General features: G+C 47.8%; 4 protein-coding genes and 3 non-coding genes across 7 annotated transcripts; 3 read left to right on the top strand and 4 right to left on the bottom strand.

Moving 5' to 3' along the window:
- The first annotated feature begins 12,146 nt into the window (after positions 1 to 12,146).
- On the top strand, positions 12,147 to 13,394 carry FOIG_02766 (uncharacterized protein). The gene is made up of 2 exons (XM_031200166.1): positions 12,147 to 12,686; positions 12,737 to 13,394. The coding sequence occupies exons 1-2, from the start codon at positions 12,288 to 12,290 to the stop codon at positions 13,106 to 13,108; spliced, it is 771 nt and encodes a 256-aa protein (XP_031069934.1). The 5' UTR covers positions 12,147 to 12,287; the 3' UTR covers positions 13,109 to 13,394.
- A 101-nt stretch (positions 13,395 to 13,495) lies between these two features.
- On the bottom strand, positions 13,496 to 13,619 carry FOIG_02765. Its single transcript has one exon. It is a non-coding gene; the product is annotated as a tRNA-Arg (tRNA).
- A 304-nt stretch (positions 13,620 to 13,923) lies between these two features.
- On the top strand, positions 13,924 to 14,043 carry FOIG_02764. Its single transcript has one exon. It is a non-coding gene; the product is annotated as a tRNA-Val (tRNA).
- A 652-nt stretch (positions 14,044 to 14,695) lies between these two features.
- On the top strand, positions 14,696 to 15,886 carry FOIG_02763 (uncharacterized protein). Its single transcript, XM_031200165.1, has one exon. It carries the CDS (start codon positions 14,751 to 14,753, stop codon positions 15,702 to 15,704), a length of 954 nt encoding a protein of 317 aa, XP_031069933.1. The 5' UTR covers positions 14,696 to 14,750; the 3' UTR covers positions 15,705 to 15,886.
- A 131-nt stretch (positions 15,887 to 16,017) lies between these two features.
- FOIG_02762 lies at positions 16,018 to 16,133 on the bottom strand. Its single transcript, XR_004093421.1, has one exon. It is a non-coding gene; the product is annotated as a 5S ribosomal RNA (ribosomal RNA).
- Positions 16,096 to 18,246, bottom strand: FOIG_02761 (uncharacterized protein). Its single transcript, XM_031200164.1, has 3 exons — positions 18,128 to 18,246; positions 17,498 to 18,077; positions 16,096 to 17,445 (listed from the first exon to the last, which is right to left on the bottom strand). Exons 1-3 carry the CDS (start codon positions 18,199 to 18,201, stop codon positions 16,186 to 16,188), a joined length of 1,914 nt encoding a protein of 637 aa, XP_031069932.1. The 5' UTR covers positions 18,202 to 18,246; the 3' UTR covers positions 16,096 to 16,185.
- A 437-nt stretch (positions 18,247 to 18,683) lies between these two features.
- Positions 18,684 to 20,023, bottom strand: FOIG_02760 (uncharacterized protein). Its single transcript, XM_031200163.1, has 3 exons — positions 19,360 to 20,023; positions 19,216 to 19,298; positions 18,684 to 19,158 (listed from the first exon to the last, which is right to left on the bottom strand). Exons 1-3 carry the CDS (start codon positions 19,972 to 19,974, stop codon positions 18,687 to 18,689), a joined length of 1,170 nt encoding a protein of 389 aa, XP_031069931.1. The 5' UTR covers positions 19,975 to 20,023; the 3' UTR covers positions 18,684 to 18,686.
- Positions 20,024 to 20,422: the final 399 nt, after the last annotated feature.

The following is a 20,422-nucleotide window of genomic DNA, read 5'->3' as shown; positions in this document are numbered from 1 at the left end:
CAGTCCAGTGCTTGACGATGATCCTATCTGCAGGGATAGAGGCATGGGTCGCCGGGCACCGGGGGACGGGGCCGGGTGGGCGTGGCACGCCGATTTCTAGGAGTGTGTGGCTGATAGATGGATAACTGACGGCTGATGGCTCCCCAAGACCCAGGATACCAGACGCCGGCGTTGCGGCAAGCGGCCAGCGTCCAGCGGGTTGTGGGTGATTGCGGATGAGCTCCAGAATGCCGCGCGACACACAAGACAATCTTTAAAAACGGGGTGTATTTCAGCCAGAGAGCTCTCAACAAGAGTCAGGGAACCCGCCAAGGGGTGACGCCTTGCGTCAGCAAGATCCCTGATTCAGAGTAGGAAGCGGGAAGTAAAACCCAGGATAAGCAGTTGAGTAATAACATGCGTCGAAGAGATACCATCGCAAATTTGTTCAAAATACCCAGGCTAACAATGCCTCAACACCTTCCTCCCTTGGTAGCCAGGAGAGAGACTAAACGAACCAGGGTCTGCCAAGGAGAGTTCCTGTGAGCCCGTCTAGAACTTCAGCTCTTCCAGAAAGATATCCTGGTACGGGCGGCCGCCAGTAGCCGCGCTTAAACGCTCGAAACACTTTTTTAAAGTAAATAGAGTTCATATCGAACTCTTTTTCCCACTCCATGTCGTGCAACGCAAAACAGTGAAGGGCCGTTGGTCTTGGCACTCAGTCAGAAACTCCCGCGTGGCGTTGTGTAAAGACTTTGAACGCTGAGTGTTGTGGCGTTGTCGGTAGAAGTGTATAAGCATGTCACACAGAAATACTTGGCTCCTGTAAGCCCTGCTGTAAACCAACTCCCCACAGCTCTCACATATGCCATGCATGTACCGGCAGGCCACGGGTATGTAGGCAGAGTGCCGTGAACGAACAAAGGAATCGCCGGGTTTCTGAAGACCCCGCTGGAAAGCATAAAAATAAGCAACAGGCTACTTCAAATCAGCCAACATAGTTGAGTACTTCTAGCTCCATAAAAGTGCTCTGTAGGTAGTAATCAATTTCTCAGCAATAATTGAGCAGGAGGCGGAATAAGTGCATTATGCCCATCGAGGTTATTGTTGTCTGTCGTGGCTGTAGCTGTGCGAATACTGTCATAAAATGAATCGCATTGACCTCTGCTTGTACTCGGAATCACGCCGGCGACAGTACGGAGTAGTTGAGTCAGGAAGTAAGTAACAGCATATATTGACCCCTGAAGCTCAGTCCGTCGGACTCCAATGATCCCACCGTTGACCCAAGTGCGGCGTCGTTTAGCGGCTTCGTCTGGACTAATGGATCTGTACCACCTGCAGCTTGGGGTAAGACACTAGAAGATGAGCGAACATTCAACCTCGCCAATGCACTATAAATTATCGTGAAGCTGGACTGGTGATAATGATTTAACGGGAACGATAGAGCAGTTTCAATGCCCGGTCGCCGAGCAATGCTGATGGGCTATAGATAATCCGAAATTTTTGGCCCAGTTTGTACTGCTGCTGTCAGTATTGTGCGGGTGAACATAGGTAGTTGGCAATTCAGGTACAAAAATGTCACACCTTCGGAGCGACGAGCTCATGATCCGGCTCGTATACTCGGGTAGGCGGGAAGGCTGACTGTCAGCCAGTATCCGTTGTCTAAATGGTTCAATGTCTGCATCATTTCGTAATCCAAGCAGCGCCAGAATGATATCTGAACCGCTTTCAGTAAATATTGCGAGCGCCTAGGGTGGTAGCTGGAAATTACGCTTGCCAGCCAGTGGCTTGAGAGGTAGGGAATTGACTCTTACGCTCTGTGATGGACTCATGTCCGAGGAGCGCTGCGGTGGATAAGGCGCTCGGCATACCCAATTAAGAGATCCAACCTGAGATTGTGCTGGCAATAAGATGAAATGCCAAGCCCTATAACACGGGGGAGTGCTCGCGGGTTCTGATGATGCCAAATTTGGCAGGCTGCATAGCACTTCCTGGTTACAAAACGGTGAGCTGGAGCAACCGAGGTGCTGATTTGATGGCATGAGGGTCTTCCCATGGTAAGACCGTTGGTAGCGATAGTATGCAATTGTTCTTAGGTATATCATCCCACTCATCATAAGAATATCCAACTCTAAAAAGCATCGAGGCTCTTTTATTTGCTTAATTGTTGGACATTATGCGCTCACCCCCTGATGAATGATTATGATTATCGGTCGGCTGCCAAAGCTCATGTCGATCTCCAGGGCGGGACGAATAGACTTTGCACCAGATTTACAGAGCCGTCGTTGCGGCACCCGTGGTTCTATCGACAGCTTCCGGGGGAGATTTGCTTTTCGCGCAGTGCCGGCCATGACCCTAGGTTGCAGGTCCCCAGATCCATGGATATGACGTCTTGGCCGCGTGCGGCACATGGTCCAAAGGAGGTGTGGCATGTCACGGCAGTCGTACGATCTTTTGACGCTAGTCCGCACTGGCGCCTCATCGTTTCGCCGTCATTCCAACAGTGGAGTAGGCTCGGATATATGTAGGCGTCCTGGGGCGCTGTGGGCGTGCTCAATAGCGTCAGAGTGTGGCTGTCCATTCCGGTAATTGTCAGCAGCATCTTGGTATTACCGATAGCCTTGCCGTGACTACCTACCTACCTACCTAGTTAAGTGTGGTAGCTAACTCAGCCGAAGGGCCCAAACGCATGACGCGCCATTATGTTCGGCGAAACGAACGACAAGTAAACAGATAGGGGAAATTCAAATGTGTAAGCCATGATGAAGCAAACCCGAGAGAATGGATTGCTCCACTCCGATAACACCCTTTGGCGGAAATAAAGGTATCAAATTGGGAAACTTGCGAGTTCAAGTCCGTAAAGTCCGCGTATCCAGAAAGTCTGTCTGTCTCCCTTGGAAATTGGCAAAACAACGAGTTGGGAATGACAGTCGTTCGATGACGATTCAAATTTCGTTGTTTCATGTTTGGGACAAAGCGTAAGCCACCAATACATGCCATCGAACCCAGGTACAAGTGCAAGTGCATTTCACTTGGGTTAGGTCGAGATAATTGCCAGTTACCCTTTGAGGAAGGCACTGCTACCAATCACGGCCAATCATGCACCTGCTCTGCCGGGATGGATCTTCTCAGTCGGTACCTTCCAAATTGACTTCGACTTCCACTACCGACGAGTTTCCAGCTGCACCTGCCAAAGACTCGGGTAGCACGTGCCACAAAGCTATGGGAAAAATTGATACAGGGATGCATCGTGAAGCTTTCTATTAAAGTTCCGACGACATGGGTACATAATTTTCGACGTTGCGCCGAAGATATTCGGGCCATGGTCAGAGTTGTATCGCTTCATATGGATCCATATGTCGACCAGGTACAAACCAACTGGTAAGTTGCTTACACCGAGGTGGATTCGACGCGACGTCGCTTGCTGCAATGAACCACCAGAAACACGGCTCAGATATCGAGGCGGCACGCACAGGTAGACAAAGCTCGTTGGACAGGATACGCACTAAATCGAACAATTACCAGGCATGCGGTTGAATCATCTTGATTCTGCACTCATACCAGATGGACTGGAAATCGCTAGGCTCTACAGTAGGTCACCGTCTACACCCGTACCATAAGCCGCTTGTCAAGGAGTGCTCCAACGCAAACAAGGGAACACTTCCTGGCGCCCGCTGGCGTCGGCCGCTGGAGCATGGGTTCAATGAAAGCACAGGACATGATAGGACCTCGGTAATCTGTCTGTGCGAAGAAAAGCGTGTGCAGTACGTACCATCTCGGCTACCGACGAATACCCTGCCCTGCTAGAACGAGCTGTCAGATCAGTGATCACTCATCAAAAAATCAATCTCTCCTCCTTCTGCAGAGGCTTCTACCCCGGATCCACTACCGTGTCGCGGATCTCACATGGGACCCAGGCAGGGTATCTTTTTCGACTGCCTAATCCAGCTTCATCTCCGGCCTCTACCCGCAAAAGACACTATCCGGTGCCCTTTGCTTTTAATCTTTCCTCGCACTTGTTTGTCGCTCGGCCGAGTCCCCAGAAGACCGCCTTGCCCTCCTCTTACTTGGCACCTCGCTTGTCCCTAACAATGTTGTAACGTTAACGCCCAGTCTGTACAGATGGTTTCAGCTCCAGGTAGCATGGACACTATGGAAAAGATCAACAATATTAAAACCAGATATTTCGGTTCACAGAGATTTTATCCCCGCTAGGGAGTGCCTCACTATGTTGACAGTTGGTCTTCGTCATCAGCGCCACACGCCCAAAGACACAAGACATTGAGTCTTGGCTCTCCTAAGATACCGTCGCTGTGCTGTACGAGGGCGTATGAGGGGTTTAAGCCCCCAAGTGCCCCTCATTTCAAGGCTGCATTGAAAGTACGGTGGCTTTACCGCACAACGAGAACATGAAGAGGATTACCATCTAAAACCTTTGGACAGCAACATCAAAAGATGTATGTATTGTCTGATACAATTCTTGAGCCCGTCACAATAGTATCAAGTCAGTGTCGGAGACCATAGACGCTCTAACTCGACTTACACTACAACTCTCATCCAAGGGTAACTGCCGCTAACCAGGGATGCCAAGCGGTTACCAGGATATTCGGACCAACGTAACGTGGGCGCTAGGGTTCAAGGGGTGAGCGCAGCCTCCAGGTAACGGCTCTAGACAGGAGGTGCACACTGGTGTGAAGTTAGTGTGACCTCCCTCTCCACGCCGTTGGGCTCGCCGCTCACTTTCTTTCTCTCTCGGTCCCGACGGGAGCGAAAGGAACCTACCTTGACTCGGCATATCACAGCCACACCAATCACATTGCAGCCTCATCGCCTAATATGGACAAAAGAGTTGAAGCTCATGAGCTAATTCACACTGGTGCCTACACACAAATATGTGTCAGACGAAATCAGATTGAGCTCTATAGGGTGCAAGTCGTAACTTGCCTTGTCAACGAAACTGTCAGCAAATTCGTAGCTTCCCGAGTATCTATCAGCCAGGCGCATGTACAGCCTCTCTGGGGTATAAGATCGCTCAAATGGAATGGCCCCGTTATAATCCAAGTACGCTGCCCCATGGGAACATCGTGCTGAGGGGCTGTTCAAGTAGAGGATATTCCTCCGAGTTAATCAAACTCTCGTACGGAAGCGCATGGTTGCAGTGGATCGACATAGTAATCACATCGGCAAACGTTAAAGCGTATATCCATAATGCAGATACGGCATTACGTTCCGCTTTCCCATCTCGGTTCGCCATAGTTTGAACACTAGATACGCACCACGCATCATCAAGATTGAGGGATCTCCTAAAGGACCATCAGGCCCATCACAAACGACACGTGCGATATCATTCGGTGGCTGAACAATGCTGACATCATGGCTCTCAGACATATCTTATTCGTTTATTTCCCTGCAAGCCATGCAATTACGATGTACATAATCATGATACAAACTCTACATCAGAGCGTCCTGCTCTTTGCCTTGGAGCACTCTACGACAATGTTGAACCAAGTGCGCATGATCTCGACAATGTTGACAGAGCTGAACATGCAAAATGCTGTTTGGAAGTGTTGATACAGCTGCCATGACAAACGCGCAACAAACCCGCACTCTGCCAGGGCCCCTGACGAGCCTAAATAAAAACTCGCTTGGACTTACTGGAAACAGACTAGACCTAAAGGTAAACCGGCAATTGCAAGATGGCGCGGACCTGGAAATAGACAGATGTGCCGCGGACGGCAAATGTCGATCTTCGGGTCGGGTACTAGAGCCACAAGTCCGGAATTAACACTCCGTTGAAGATGGCCGAGCCGGTATGTTTACACGCGACAAGATACCGAGTTCCAAGTTCGGAAAGGCATTCGAGATGAGCGTATCAGGGCCGTGCAGATCATGACCTACCACGACATCATCGGACTCATGAAGTCACCTTCAATTGGTTGTGCATACAAACATACTGTATGTGATTCTTTCGCCCTGTCATACGCTACAACAGCGTTCCCAACGTTCTCCTTGTTGCAAGGCGGACCCGCCCGTACGTACCGAGCGCAAATCCCCACGCACGTCCAGCCGCGGAATAGACGTCAAGCGCGCGAAAGTCACACAGGTTTACAGATTGGTTACTAAGAAACGCGCTAGCTCTGATCTCTAATAGCTCGCCAATAGCCGCCTCTGTTTGATTTAGACGGATTTCCGCTTTTGTCTCACGGAGTCGGAGACATTTTCAGACCCGGAGACATCTCTGCCGAGATTGGAAGGCATGAAACTATCCGTAATCTAGGCGCTGATAATTAAGTGTTGCATTCAGGGCCTCGTTGCGTAACGGGCCAAAATGCACTTTTCAGTTTTCGTCAGAAAGGTGACTTTTCAGCTGCCTCAGTTCGGCTGTTACCCTTGACTTCTCCTGGCCATGGGTTTGCAGTGGTCATCTTACACTGGATCAAAAGTAGGATAGCAAAGCTTGCCTCGCACCGTCGCATTCCTACAGCAGACCGAACGCACGCATCGTGCCATAATTCTACGCTAGGGCAGCTCCTAGTCTCCCTACGTGTCGAGAGGAAGGTGACATACTCCGTATGGTAACAGATAGGGCACAGCCTGGCAACGTACAGCCAGCTTGCAACTACCTAATCTAATGGGGGCTGTGCCTTTGTTTTCTCCTAGGCCAGTAGCCTAGGTTGTAACTTTAAGTCCAATAACCAAATAATTGGCCCACTTGAGAAGCCCTTCTCGAATATTTCCTCGCAGATGGCGCTACTGGATGATCTCTGAAGAGCCTCATCGATTTTGGGTTATGAGAAGGCAGAACGGATTCATTCAGTCTGAGCACTTGCATGTATATGAGGAACATCATGAACTTGTCCTTTTTTCAACACGGTATCCATTTTTAGAAGAACATTTCCACACTAAACCATTCCCTGGATTCAGACAAGATGGCCGACAGTGCTGGATTTTCAGCTGCCACCGCAAGTCAGGGCCTATCTTGGCTGGGAGACGAAAAAATAGCGCAATGATTGGAGGGTAAATGTCCTTGCATCATTTTTCCCACCTCACATCTTCTGCTTCGGCACTCTGAGCCATGGTAATTACATTGCATGGCATGGAGGATTGGTGAGGGATTACGGTACATCCAGGGGCATACAAGAGTTCGTACTTGACACACACTCAGTGTCGCACGGAGTCAGACAGAGGTCATTTTCTGTCTCTTGCGAAGGTTGGGGGCCTAAGGTATCAACCAATCATATGACAGTCGGAGTAATGCCGAACCTGTGCAGGGGGGTGACGTTTGAGAGCGAGCGGCATTCGCATGTCAGAGCGAAATTCGCTTGTGATTTTCCCGCTGTCACTCGCGGTATCATCCCATGTTTGGAGATGGATTGCCTTGGATCTTGCTTCATGCGGCCATCCCTTTCACGACGGTGCTATGACAAGGTTTACTGTACCTGGTTTAAGCCTCTCGGCAGTCTACAGCCTACAGTATGCCCCAAACACAAGCCCATGTAGGTACCTACCTGTTGTACTGACCTGATGGGAACAGCATCTCCATGCCACATGTCCTCTGTCGATGTTTGTACCGCTACTCCAATGTCGTTGGCCTAGTTGAAAGCACGGTTATCCCTCAGGTGTTTGTTTGTTCAACGACCTGCCAAATCGGAGATGCCAGTACGTAAGAACCATCCGTATATGCATCAGTGACATAGTCAACACAAAACTTTGAAGAAGAAGAAAACTATTTGTTTGATCGACAACGGCGCTGAGCATCAACCCTGGGATCAACATGCATACCGTCTTCTGAATGTGGTATTATTACGACACGATGGACTTGTAACACGCACACAAAATCGACAATACGTACCGTGGTTACGAACATACATGTGACACCGTCTTGTATCCCGGTCATTTATGACAGATTTGGTTCTGGCGCCGGCTTATTCACCCGATCTGGATCAGATACAAAGCAAAAAGAGCAACAAGTACCGGCATCTTAATGCAACAGTCCCGCAGCCTCCATGGGGCCATGTCCTGGGGAGTCTTAGCCTTTGGGGTCTCTCCATACACAATCCAACAGCGCATTGACTGGATTGCCAATCCCTCTCTCTAGACTCTAAAACTCTAGGTACTGTACCCGGCTACAACGCTGTCTTTATGGCTGAGTCATGGGTTTTGTGGACTTGATGAATTGATTGACTCGGCGAATCCCTCTCGGCATATCGCCCAACTTACTTTCACGGCATTATCTGACGGGCTAGGGTTTAGCGTCCAGAAAAACAGGAGAAACAAACAAGTGAGAGATCCACCAAGATTGGGATATCTCGGTCCCGCACGGTAGCGTATTGTATTTCGCTACACCCCGAGGGCAAAGCATTTTGCGAACGGACGAATGCGCAACCAAATTACTTCTTTAGCCCTTCCTTCCTTCGCTCGCTCGCTCGCTCGCTCGTTTGCTGACGTGCCTTGTTGGTGCAGTAAGATGCAATATCACACTGACGCGGCCGAGATCACGCCGTAGAGCGGCTTATCCGAACCCCCCCGCCCCCATCATGAGTCTACGGTCACAGGATCCAGGGATCTTGGCCACTGTTTATGGCCCAGTCCATTGCAGTGTTGTTGGGTAGGATATAACGTTACTTGGCATCCCCGAGCGGTGCTACTACAGTATGAATCTCAAGTGTCGTCAGTCAGCCAGACACACCCGTGTAAGTGAACAGAGATCAGCACAGAAAGATAAACAGCACCAAATGGGCGATTTATGCGGCTCGTCCGGGATATATTCCGCTATGCCCTGCGCCGAGAGATATTAGGCGAGCAACAAGGTTTTGGAACTTCTGGGGTCGGGCGGCCGAAACTACGGGCTTCTGTTTGAGAGTCGATGGTCTAGCCCAGCTGTCCAGGCACCACACCTGGGAGATCTGTGGCGCAGGCGCGAGACATTTTGATTGATGCTGGCTCTGTTTTAACAGCTACCGGTGCGCCAGCTATACACTGGCCAGGTATTTAGGTGCCGGGCCCAAAACCTAAACCAACTTAGTGTGTTTCTCGGCATTTCGTGAAAGTCCGTAGATCGGGTAAGGATATCCAAGATGAAAAAGACGACAGCTTTTTGTTCGAAATTGCTTATCCTTCAGGGTATCCATAGAGCCTCGAGTCAAGTGAGTTCATCCTCACAGAACTACGATATCTGGATCGAAACTAAGCCCCGTCTGTGCCGCTCTAATGATGGGGTCAACATCCCCTTATTTGTCTTGGCATAATACTCTGGTCGTCTTGTGTTGGCTGCTGGCTGCTTATCGCCTACGCGGGAAACCATTTCCGTGATGCACTGGTGGTGCTACAATACCTAGCCTTAAGAGAAATGCCTCCATCGTCAACCAACAGACCTCCGTGGTTTGATGGTATACGACTCAGCTCCACCGGTACTTGTGGCACCAAACCCGTTGTCGCTGTGATTCCGACGCCCTATGTTCTAGCCATGGATACGGAGTACGGGTTCAGTTCTGAATGCATACATTGTGTTGGGTCCAGTTCAGGTCACCCAATTATTGAAACCGGTAGTATGGTATGAGACCTGCGAACAGGTATCCCAAATGGTCGCAGGATTGTGGCGAGAGGCACTCAGTTACCAACGAGGACAACTGTCAGAGCGCCAAGAAACCGGGGTCTCAAGATTTCGACCAGTCGGGAGAGCGTCTGTCCGATGAGTGTATTAAACAGGGATAGGGGGTCTCATCGCGGGCAATAGCAGTGACAACGTCGCAATGAAGATTGACATGGGGCTTCTGCCACATGCGGTAATGCAACAGTCTCACATGCCGGTAAGTGAAAGTTCTACGGTTAACTTGTTTATTAATATCTCTTATTACCGGGAATCGCATAAATCCCTGCGATATAGGTTAGGTGACTCTTGGTCATAGGGTGACTTAATATCAGAAGCTTGATATTGAATGCTTGTGTTTATAATAGCTTGTAGTAATGTTTCAATAACCGTGTTATCATACCCTGTAGTGGTTTTTTTCTCTTTCTGTGTTTCTTGAAGTATGCGACTAGTATTGTCACGGTGTGTGTTGTATATTATGTTGTGTGTGGTGTTCAATGGTTTCTGCCACTCATAGTGTCAAGAGTTATAAGTCTGGGTGACACTGAGTAATTTCCAAATAGGTCTAATGAATTCATATAACCCTGGATACGCAGAAGATCACATATAAACAATAGCTCACCATCTCATAACTGTGACACATCCTTGTCCATTTGATAGAAGCACCTGGATCTTGATGCCATGAGTTGGTGTCACGACCTGAGATGACCCAGTTGACAACATGATCGGCGATAGCAAGGGAGTGATAATGCAAGTTCAATATGTAGTAACCGAATAAGACTCGCGTATATCTGAATATACGAGTCGAGCTAAATTGAGCCTTTTCATGAGAGTATCTCGGGTGTATCGCTGTGCTTCCTGTCCATGATGCATACTCGTGACCCATGGCAGAAGCGAGAATACACTATCTCCAGGACTGTTGACATCAAAATTGCCAAAAAGATGACCTTAGCCTACGAAGTGTGTACTGAAAGAACAGTACATGAGTTTTGATCCTGAGAGCTCATGAGTTTCTGGTTGAGCTGATGGTCCTTGGTACCCCAGAGTTCCATCACGAAAGATGGTACAGCCTTCAATTTATTCAGCTTCGATGAGATGAAAACTTGAAAGTGATAGTTGGAGTGCCAAGTAGACATGCATATTGCATCGGGTGCTCTTTTATGAAGAACAATTACTGAGAGAACACAATGGCGTGCTAATCTGTCAAACTCCGAGAGAGCTTCACATAAGGACAATACCGATGGAAGACTGTGTGAGAAATCCAAATTAAACGATTTTTTTTACTCGATGCAAGAAAACTGTCTTAAAGTCTCTCGCACTTATCATGAGAACTGGGTAATAACATGTGAATCTATCGGCCGATTTCTCCATGCCTCAATATAAATCCATCGAAAGGGTCCAGTGACGATCTGAGGGCGCAAAGATAAGTTAATTACAAGAAGGGGCCTATATGAAGCTAAAGCCTGATTTGTGATACTGTTTTGTTATCAAAAGGATCGTGTTTAACCTCCATAACTTCTCAAAAGAAATCGTTGTCTCGAGCGGGAACTTCATCGACATGTGAAGCACGAAGCATTCAGATCAGCAGCAAAGAAATAAGATATCAACCATGCCTTAGAGTTATTCGATATAATAAGACTTGAAGCTTGTATAAAAACCTTCTTTCCGATACTGGCTATATGGTTAAAAGAGGCGACAAGAGATTATACGTATGATGCTTGACTCCGGGGAGCATGTGGAATGAAAATTGGAGATATCGTACGCCATTGTAAGTGCTTCAAAGTTATACTACATGAGTTGTAGTGAAGATAGTCTCAAGGACATTAAATAGTGAGTGTCGTCTGAAGTTCACCATGCAGAACACTCGCATACGGGTGTATGACCCTCCAAGATCCGTGAGCAGAAGAAGGGGAACACAAGAGCGACTTAAACTACCGTTATTAGAGTATCATTCGAGCTCACACATATAATCGGTGTCATTGTATGTAAATGACCGATACTGGCATTCTGTTGTCAAGCCATATCGAGGGTCATCACGGGAGGAGCGCCGGCATTTGTATTCATGTGACGCCGCATGAGCACTAATGAACATTTAATAAGATATGAGATGTAATTGTTCTCATACTCATAGAATGAGAAGTGGACGCGTACCAATGAGTTTGTTAAGCTGTTATAACTTGCGTGTCAAAAGTTACCATGACTAACCTTTTGACGAAACATAACATACACTCCATTAGTGGTGGAATAAAATTGTGTTAGCCTTATTAAGAGTATTCAAAGAGAGTTATGGCATTAAAAATAGAGAAATACGTTGAAAGAATCGATGCCGTTGTTATACAACGGGATTAGAACTGAGGCTATAGCAAACTCCGATATTGTATCTGGTCACGAAAATAAACCGAAAAAGGGACATCCCAATCATGGAAAGATAACGTCATATCTAAGCGGGTGCTCAACGCTGTGCAACTATTGCGGGTGAAATCGCCTCGCACAAGACAAAGTCGTATGATTTTGTTGGTAGGTTCAATAAAGCGAATAATGCGGTTTATTTCACGGTATATTACGTGTCGGATTTCGGGGTTGATACCACATCAAACCCTTCTGTATTAACTAATACCTCATGTTAATTGTGTTGGTTGTGAACTCATGAGGTACATTATAAAAAATGAAATAAATCGTCTTTATCTTTCATTACCCACAGTCATCTATTGCTCGCAAAATGACATCGCAGGTTAACTCTATCTTCCATTCCTTTTCCAACTTCACTCCAAAGGGTCAACGTCTGGCGATAGCAGCGGCAGCCGGGGTAATTATCGGGATCCCGGTCTTCCGTATCGCAGCCGAAGACTACCGTGGATATCTTGCTCTCGGACCCGGAGGTCCACCTCACAACCTCATCGGATGGATTGGTCAAATCCTCCTAAAGCCACTGAAGAGGGAATCTTTTCATACTAGCTGTTATGATGAGAAGGCATGTGAGAAGGCAGGTCCTAATGGACATATCGCTTTCTTGAGCGAGAAAGATGTCCCTGTTCGTAAAGCACCGAGACCGATGATAGGGAAGTGGACGGCTCCGAGTCGACAGCTGACGGATATGGCGAACCACTCTCTTATCGATGTATGTGTATCGACTCAGCAGAGATTCATTCTCTTGACTAACAGTGTCAGCGTTACCAATCATTCCTGTCATCTCTAGCATCATCGTCTTCCTCAAAGCTCAAGATCGCAACATCTCTTGCAGAGCGACGAGGCCCAGCCCTCTTTGTAGTTTCCAACAAGCCTTCCCATCCAGTCGCAAAGCGTACAGGAGGGGAGATCGGGCATATGCATGGGAGCGATGGCTCAATGCATATTAATCTGGCTCCAAAGGATGCGAGGCTTGTTTTAGAGAGAGGCTGGGGTCAGCGTCACCCGCTGAGTGGTACTGTTCTGTATCTTGGTAACGTGATGGTTTACGCGCCGAGGAATGAGGATGAGCTTGAGATTGTGAAGAATATTACGAGAGCGGGTGTGAAGTTCATGCTTGGTGAGGAGTGTTAGGTCAGAGGAGCGGGATTGAGGACATGTAATATCGTGTTCAAAGGATGCAAGGGCAGATTAATTTATGACAACCAGCTCTCTTTCTATTCCAACATGTAATCACATAGTACACAGTCTCTGAAGAGGTAACATGAGGGTACAGCAATATCCCCATACTGGATATTGCGACCTACCGTGATAATATGCTCCTGCCTGAATTCAGAAAGAACTGATAACAACTGCATCAGCCATTAACTGCAACTATGAAGTCTTGCCTACGCGAGTAATACAGATAATGGATACGTGGCAGCTCACAACCCAAAAATGATACAGACAACGAAACAAATACTGTAACAAAAAACAAGATACAGACTTATAAAATTCATAAAAAATGCAAAAAAAGAAACCTAGCAATTGCACGTTTCGATCGTGCGACCTCCGGGTTATGAGCCCGGCTGCGTCTGTTAGTATCATTGGCCAACTGATGCATATTGTAGAGAAACATACCGCGCTTCCACTGCGCCAAATTGCTTTCTTGGTGACAGAGGAGAGTGAATTTATCGTACATATAGCCCATCTTTCCATAGTCATAGGAGCGGGGGCGGGGTAAACTTAGCGCACACGATTTGGAGCACAGTGCCAGAAGAAATAAATAGTTCTATGGGATTAGATATTAACATTAAAGCAAAAACGCAAGATGTTAAATATTTTATTTAATAATATATACTTTTCTGGATTTTATACTATGCTCTTTCCCTGAATGAGGCTTTGTTTTGCCCAGTCAGACAGCCTTCCAATGATAAGAAGACTTTGCAAAACCGCCTGTCACCCAGGAAAGCAGCTTGGCGCAGTGGAAGCGCGGTATGTTTAACAAGCTCCATCGAAATCTACAAAGCTAACTCATCCCAGCCGGGCTCATAACCCGGAGGTCACTGGATCGAAACCAGTAGCTGCTATGGTATTCTTTTTTTTTACTATTGTCTGGAGGAAACCTCTTTTTACCGTTTCTTTGCACTGGAATTGTCTTCCAGGCTGCATGCTTCGCTACTGCTGCACATTCAACATCATCAACAGGCGTTTGCGATGCTTGCCTGCACAGCTTCAAGCACAAGGCCCTTCTTCAAAATTAGCAAGCATGTTCGCTCTATCCGAGATGATCATTTGCCACTGATACGACAGTAGCAAAAGGGATTTGTATATGTTGGAATGCGCCGCTACGATGAACCTCAAGTCTCTGAAAAGGCGCTGATCTTCTTATCAACGCTCCAGCGTTGGGCATTGCCAGTGGAGGCTATGCACTTGGGGTAACAATCAAACTTGCATAAAAAAAATAAGCCAATAACTACAGACTCACTTGCCACAATTTTCCTTTTTTTTGCATAACGTATCTCAAAGCTCGAATTGCGCCGCAATGCTCGTCTATCCGTGACATCTTCACAGCCCATTCTGGAGATGATTGAGCGCTGGATATAAGCCCTAAAGGGAAATTCACCAACCCGCCAGCCTTACAAGGGCGCCTAACAACGTCATAACCAATCGCTAATACCGAGCTAAGACTGCGGCAGTGCCTCAGCGGCGTGGAGATCCGCAGATCTTTTCCGTAAACAGTAGCAATGCAGCGCTCACCTCCAAGGAGAAGGATCACAGCTGCTGAATATATAAGATGAAGCAGTTGCCAAGGTACAGAAATGATATCAATACAAGAGAACAAGACAGTCAAATACAAGGACTTAAATCACGAACACTTTACACAAGCGCATCTTTCATCATTCTATATCAACCAACTTCTCACGTTACACATCTCACAATGGGTCACTCAAACTCAACACTTCAAACTCATCAGCTCTCAGCTGGCGGAATCGAAAAGGGAATCCCACCCGTAATCCGCGTGTCATACGAATCAGGCTGGAGGAAATATGCCTGCTTCGCTCGCATGAAGCTTTTCCTCAGTGGCCCCAACGGCGAGCCTATGTACACACTCAACTTCGTCAAGGGCTTATACGGCGACATCATCCTCCACAGCGGATCATCCATCGACTCACCACCACTGGCTGCTTCTGGTAGGCAGTCAAGCCTTCGCGATGATTATTTGGTCACATTGCCTTCACTTTCCGGCAATGGTCCTCAAGAGGAGATCCTCCGTCGTCCCAAAGGACTGAAGGGACGCTTCTGGTTTGCTATTCAAGTTGGACATGGCCCAGACCAACACGTAGAGCGTTTCGAATGGCGACGCTCTCGAGGCGCTGAAGTCAAGAGCGTTGGCCAATCACGCTGGGGCGGATACAAGCTCGTCCGTCTCGGCAGCACAAACACCAAAGAGGAGTACTCCTCCAGTGAAGAAGATCTTCACGATGGTAGCACCAATGGAGAGGGCTACACCAGCGACGGCAAGGAGGTCGTTGCTGTTTGGGGAAGCACAAACTGTCTCAAGAGTTTGTCAGGTGTTGGAGAGTTTCAGTTCCGAGGAAGCGGTGCTACAGGCGAGTTGGGCCAGTTGTGGGCGTTGATGGCTGTCATGAGCTGCATGTCGATCTGGCAGAAGGTCCAGAGAGATAATGCTACTGCTGGTGCATCTTCTTCGTCGGCTGCTTCGGCTTCTGTAGCAGCATCTGCTTAGTTCATGCCTCTGCTTGTATTATTTGTATTATACCTCATTAGCGAGTGTTTCTTTGGTTCAGAGAGGTCTTATGATATCCATGTTGCAATAGTGTCTTTTCCACGATAGAAATTAAAGTATCTGATAATTATTTCACAAGCAGTGTTTTATTAGGAGACTATTTAATAAAGTGAATTTGGTAATGTGCTTTTAATGGTCGAAGGGATTGAGCATTTGAGTCTAAGCTGTACATACGGCTCAACCTGCCCCACCACAAACCCACCATAAAAATCTCGCCTCACGATAGCTTCATCATCCACATAATTCAGCAAAAAACATACAACAGCGGGGATTCGCTGGTCGTCACCGACCCAACTACTAATCCGCCCCTTACCAGCTTGACTATGGGAGAGCGGACGGGATCCCGTATTTTCTGGTAGGTATGGTCGTATGTACTGCCTGGGCAACCAAATGCAGATTATATCTGGACCTTGTTCAAGTCTCACTGGTGCTTCGCCCTCTCAACTAGACGCTCAGCACACATGCCGATTTGTTGTTGACCCTCATTGGAACTCAGATAGGCCTCGGCCAGACGTTCAATCTCATCCGTGCGTTCCACAGCGGCGAGGTCAATGGCTCCAAGCTCAAGTGTCCCGTTGAGTCGAAAGTACCCTTCCTTTCTGATATCTGCAAATCGCAGGTCTTCCAGAACAGCTTTGTGATGCTTCTCTGTGCTTGTGGCCATGTTGATCATGTAGTTCATGAGACCCGTAAGTCCTGCGCTTGCGTCTGAGGCTTGGTATGCACCAGTACCAACACTAATCACGGTGGAGATCTTATCATCCGGGAACTCTTGCTTGGCTTCTTCGATAACTTCAATCACAGGGTTGTTACTCTCAAGTCCACCATCGAAGTAAGAAACGCCACCTGCTTCTATGTGTGGGAAATACATTGGCGCTGCTGAGGTTGCTCGTGCAGCTTCCCAGATCTTGAACCTTTCAGCTGGAGCATTTGTTTGTTGGTCGAGGGGTTCATATGATCGAATTCGTTTCACCTTTTCCTCGTACTTAGGCACGGCGCAGACGAAAGAGTACGTGGCAGACTTCATGTCAGTGATGAGAGTTAGGTCCTCCACTGTACAGCCACTTTGCCTCAGCATAGCCGAGTCACTGGGAAGAAGGTTCTCTTTGACGGTACGACAAACGGCTTCTTTGAGTTTATCGCCATCAAACCATGGCCAGCTTAGAGCAACATTACTGGCCTTGCGGAAGTTCTCCAGGAAGGGCACCTTGAACTTCCTAGAAAACACTTCCTTGGACAGAGACTTGTAAGCTTGAATACAGAGCTGAGTGTCCATCTGAAGCCGACCGAGCATGATTGCTAGCAAACCTCCTGTGCTTGTGCCGCCAATGAGGTCGAAATAGTCGCAGGGCTTTTTATGTTCTGCACCAGGGCCTTCAAGGCGTCGTGTCTCCTGCATCAGCCGATCAATGATGATGATGCTAAATAATCCCTTGACACCACCTCCATCAAGTGACAAAAGACATAGACCTCGAGGTTCAGGAGCGCTCGACCTATGTAGTCGAGTTTCGACGTCCATAGCTCGAATCATGAACGAATCGAGAGCGTCGAGGACACGAGCGAGGTTTTCATCTCGTGGACTTTTGAAGCAAACGAGGGACTGGTGGTCGAGATCCAAGGGCATGGTAGGAACAGGACGGGCGACCAGAGTTGACTCTTCCTGAGTAATAAGAACACGTCTCTGGGCTTATGTTAGCTTTAGATCTGGAACATGAGTGATAAGATTTACTGACACTTAGTCCGCCGGGCCCCTTGGTTTCATAGAAGCAATTGATGAGGAGGTTCTCTCCACCGAGACGACGAAAGGCATGATTAACACGAAAGGTGGCATACATTGCCTTTTCCAACTCATGAGAGTGACCGCCCAATGTACCTGAAGCTCCGCGACTCAAAGCTCTCCAAAACTCTGGGACTTCAAGCTTAGCCCTACTCATATCTCTGTCTTTATGGATTGTCCCAAAGAACACATAGCCACGAATCTGGGTATGAAGGGCTTTGTAGTCTGGGTCATCTGTGTTGGAAGGGTGTGTAGCAACATACACCTGCTTGAGAACAGTGCCACCAAAACTATGGCCGAGGAAGATAATCGGTGACTTTGAGCGGTTCTCTTGACGGCGGTCTCTGAGGATATCCTGAATCAGACCGTTTATGTCAGGAGGGTGTGCTGACAAAGTAGAGAGCATATCTGGATAGTTGAGAGAGAGGATTCTGCATGATGGGAACTTGGGTACGAGAGTGTGTTTGAGCCAGCAGTATCCGAACGAGCTCCAGGTACGATTCCAATCGCCTCCCAGACCATGAAGAGCGATTATACTAAGAACAATTTGTTAGCATGTGGTTTGATGACATCGAGTGCGGCTTACTCTGCAGATGCTTGACCCGTTGCGTTGTTCCCGCTTGTAAGAGAATGGATCGTCCGACCATTATACGATGCCATTTTGAGTTGGCAACGCAATCTTGCGATTGATAGACAATACTGCACCTGGTAAAAGCCTAAATCAAAGGGCACTGCAGTACCAAATTAAAGTCCGATTTAAGTCTTGCATGCTCTCGTGCCAAGTTCCTATTTTTGGCTGTTGGCCCTTTATGAGGGCCAGCATTCAGCTATGGCTTCGAAGATGCTAGCGACATGCATATGTAGTGGCATTTCAAAGACAAAGATCTCGCTGAAAAGCAGGCTGGGGCTTCGAAGACCTCGTGAGACTGATAGACCAATCCAAGCCTAGTTTCATCAGATAGAGACATGGCTGTTGTGCAAGCACCCATGCAAGGTACAGGATGCTACTTTTCCAATAGGGTATCATTTGTGCCGATCAGGCAGACATACTTGAAAACAAACACAAATGTTAAGACAGCTTTCAGTTTCACTCGAACCCCTCACGAGAAGTGCAATTGATAAGAGTTTAGAATCAGGCCATTGTCTTACTCACCCACAATGGCCATAACCTCAGCTGTTGCACCAGAAATAGCCCTTATCCCACTCGTAGCCTGCTCAATGAGCTTCTGATCAATGGCCTTCAACTTCGCCTTTGCAGGAAATTCCAGAATATTCTGCAAGATCCCATTCAATCTTGCCGCCATCCCGCGCCTAGTCTTCTCATATTGACATTCCTGCAGTTCCTGTGATATCTCAAAGATGTTGAGCCTCGCCTTCTCCAGTGCCATCTGCACTTCGCAAAGGGTCTTGAACGCTCTGCTTGATTCTTGACGAATAGTCAAGTTTGCGCTTTGGATCTGCTTGATTTGATCCATGTAATAGGCGCAACTGTCATGGTGACGGCCTGATTGTGCCATTTGGAGTTCAAGCGATTTCAGTTCTGAGTCGTGACTTTGGACAAGAAGCTCGTGTTGTTCTTTTTGCACCCTGAGTGCTTCTTGCTGTTCGGAATTCATACTGCGTGTGGCATCACTGTGTCAACGGGGACCATAGACTGTAGTTTGCATGACTTACAGAGTTTTGACACCGGCTACTATTCCTACCGAAATACCAACAAATGGCATTGCAAAAGCCCCCGCTGCAGCAAGTACCGTGACCTAAAGACCGGAAAGTTAGCAAGAGATCGAGTATTTCTTGAGCACAGATCGCTATCCTCACCGCTCCCCAGGTATTTTTCCAGGCTCTTGCAGAGTCATGATCTGCCGTGAGCTCCTCAAGCCGTTGAATCTGCTGCCTCAACTCTGCCATTGCCCCAGAACACTCAACATCCTGATTCTGGATCTGATATTTGAGGTCCTCTAACTCCTGCTTCAACTCAGCTTCAGCAGCTCTCATAGCTTGAAGGTTCTCCTCAACTCCAGAGCGACTAATTTGCGAAAAGTCCTTCTGGAAGCGGGTAGTATCATCGATACTCTCTCCTATGACTTGCCCGGCGTGTTCAAACTGTGTCTCGACTTTATGTACACCATCCTTGAGTTTCGCCGTAGTCTTGTTCACGGTATGTTCTGTTCGTCGATCAATGCCGATTAAACGAAGAGCCGATTTGAGATGTGGACTGCGGTCGTGCCATGCAACGAGACGTTTATCGTGTTTGCGAACGAGATTTATGACTTGGAATAGACTCTTGACGGCTTTCTCAAGTGAAGAACGGCATCGTTCGGATTGTGTGGCTCGCATTTCTAAGTCGGCTGCTTTGAGGGACTGGTGCTGTGATTGCAGCACAGTCAAGCGAGCCTGGAAATGGGATAATGAGATTCCTCCCGAGGTTGACATTTTGGTTATTGAGGCCAAATGGTAGAATTGGATACAATTGCAGGATTGAGGGTAGGAGTTGAAACTACTCGGCAATTCTTGAACTGCGATGCCGAGCCTGATAAATCCATACACTATTAAGACTCGACAGGCTCTCTCCTACTAGCAACCACGACAATGTATGGTGCCCTTGTATAACCTATCAGGTACTCCTTTGGGAAGAGCTGAAAACTAAAATGCGGGCGCCTACCATGCATATGTCGACCCCTGTCTCTGAACGAAACTTTGGCTTCTATCGTGAGCGGGGATAGGCTCAGCGAGGGTTGAAACTGACCTTAGTTTGCATATGGAATTCCCTAGTAAAGGACAGGCGCAGATGAAACGTTGGCACATATACATTGAGGTACTTCTTGGACATGGGTAACCCCTCTTAAGTCGATCAGTCGGCGCGGTGCTTCTGGGATAAAGC

Source organism: Fusarium odoratissimum (assembly GCF_000260195.1).
Source record: "Fusarium odoratissimum NRRL 54006 unplaced genomic scaffold supercont1.3, whole genome shotgun sequence".
Classification (NCBI taxonomy): domain Eukaryota; kingdom Fungi; phylum Ascomycota; class Sordariomycetes; order Hypocreales; family Nectriaceae; genus Fusarium; species Fusarium odoratissimum.
This window is presented reverse-complemented; position numbering and strand designations above follow the sequence as displayed.

Bases quoted from the DNA above. Each gene is read 5' to 3' on its own strand.
- FOIG_02761 (XM_031200164.1), bottom strand. From the start codon at position 18,201: ATGGCATCGTATAATGGTCGGACGATCCATTCTCTTACAAGCGGGAAC. The intron at 18,078-18,127 runs GTAAGCCGCACT...AATTGTTCTTAG, and splicing joins ACGGGTCAAGCATCTGCAGA to TATAATCGCTCTTCATGGTC. The intron at 17,446-17,497 runs GTCAGTAAATCT...ACATAAGCCCAG, and splicing joins AGGGGCCCGGCGGACTAAGT to AGACGTGTTCTTATTACTCA.
- FOIG_02763 (XM_031200165.1), top strand. From the start codon at position 14,751: ATGAAGCAGTTGCCAAGGTACAGAAATGATATCAATACAAGAGAACAA.
- FOIG_02760 (XM_031200163.1), bottom strand. From the start codon at position 19,974: ATGTCAACCTCGGGAGGAATCTCATTATCCCATTTCCAGGCTCGCTTG. The intron at 19,299-19,359 runs GTGAGGATAGCG...TCCGGTCTTTAG, and splicing joins GGAAAAATACCTGGGGAGCG to GTCACGGTACTTGCTGCAGC. The intron at 19,159-19,215 runs GTAAGTCATGCA...TGCCACACGCAG, and splicing joins GTAGCCGGTGTCAAAACTCT to TATGAATTCCGAACAGCAAG.
- FOIG_02766 (XM_031200166.1), top strand. From the start codon at position 12,288: ATGACATCGCAGGTTAACTCTATCTTCCATTCCTTTTCCAACTTCACT. The intron at 12,687-12,736 runs GTATGTGTATCG...TAACAGTGTCAG, and splicing joins CGAACCACTCTCTTATCGAT to CGTTACCAATCATTCCTGTC.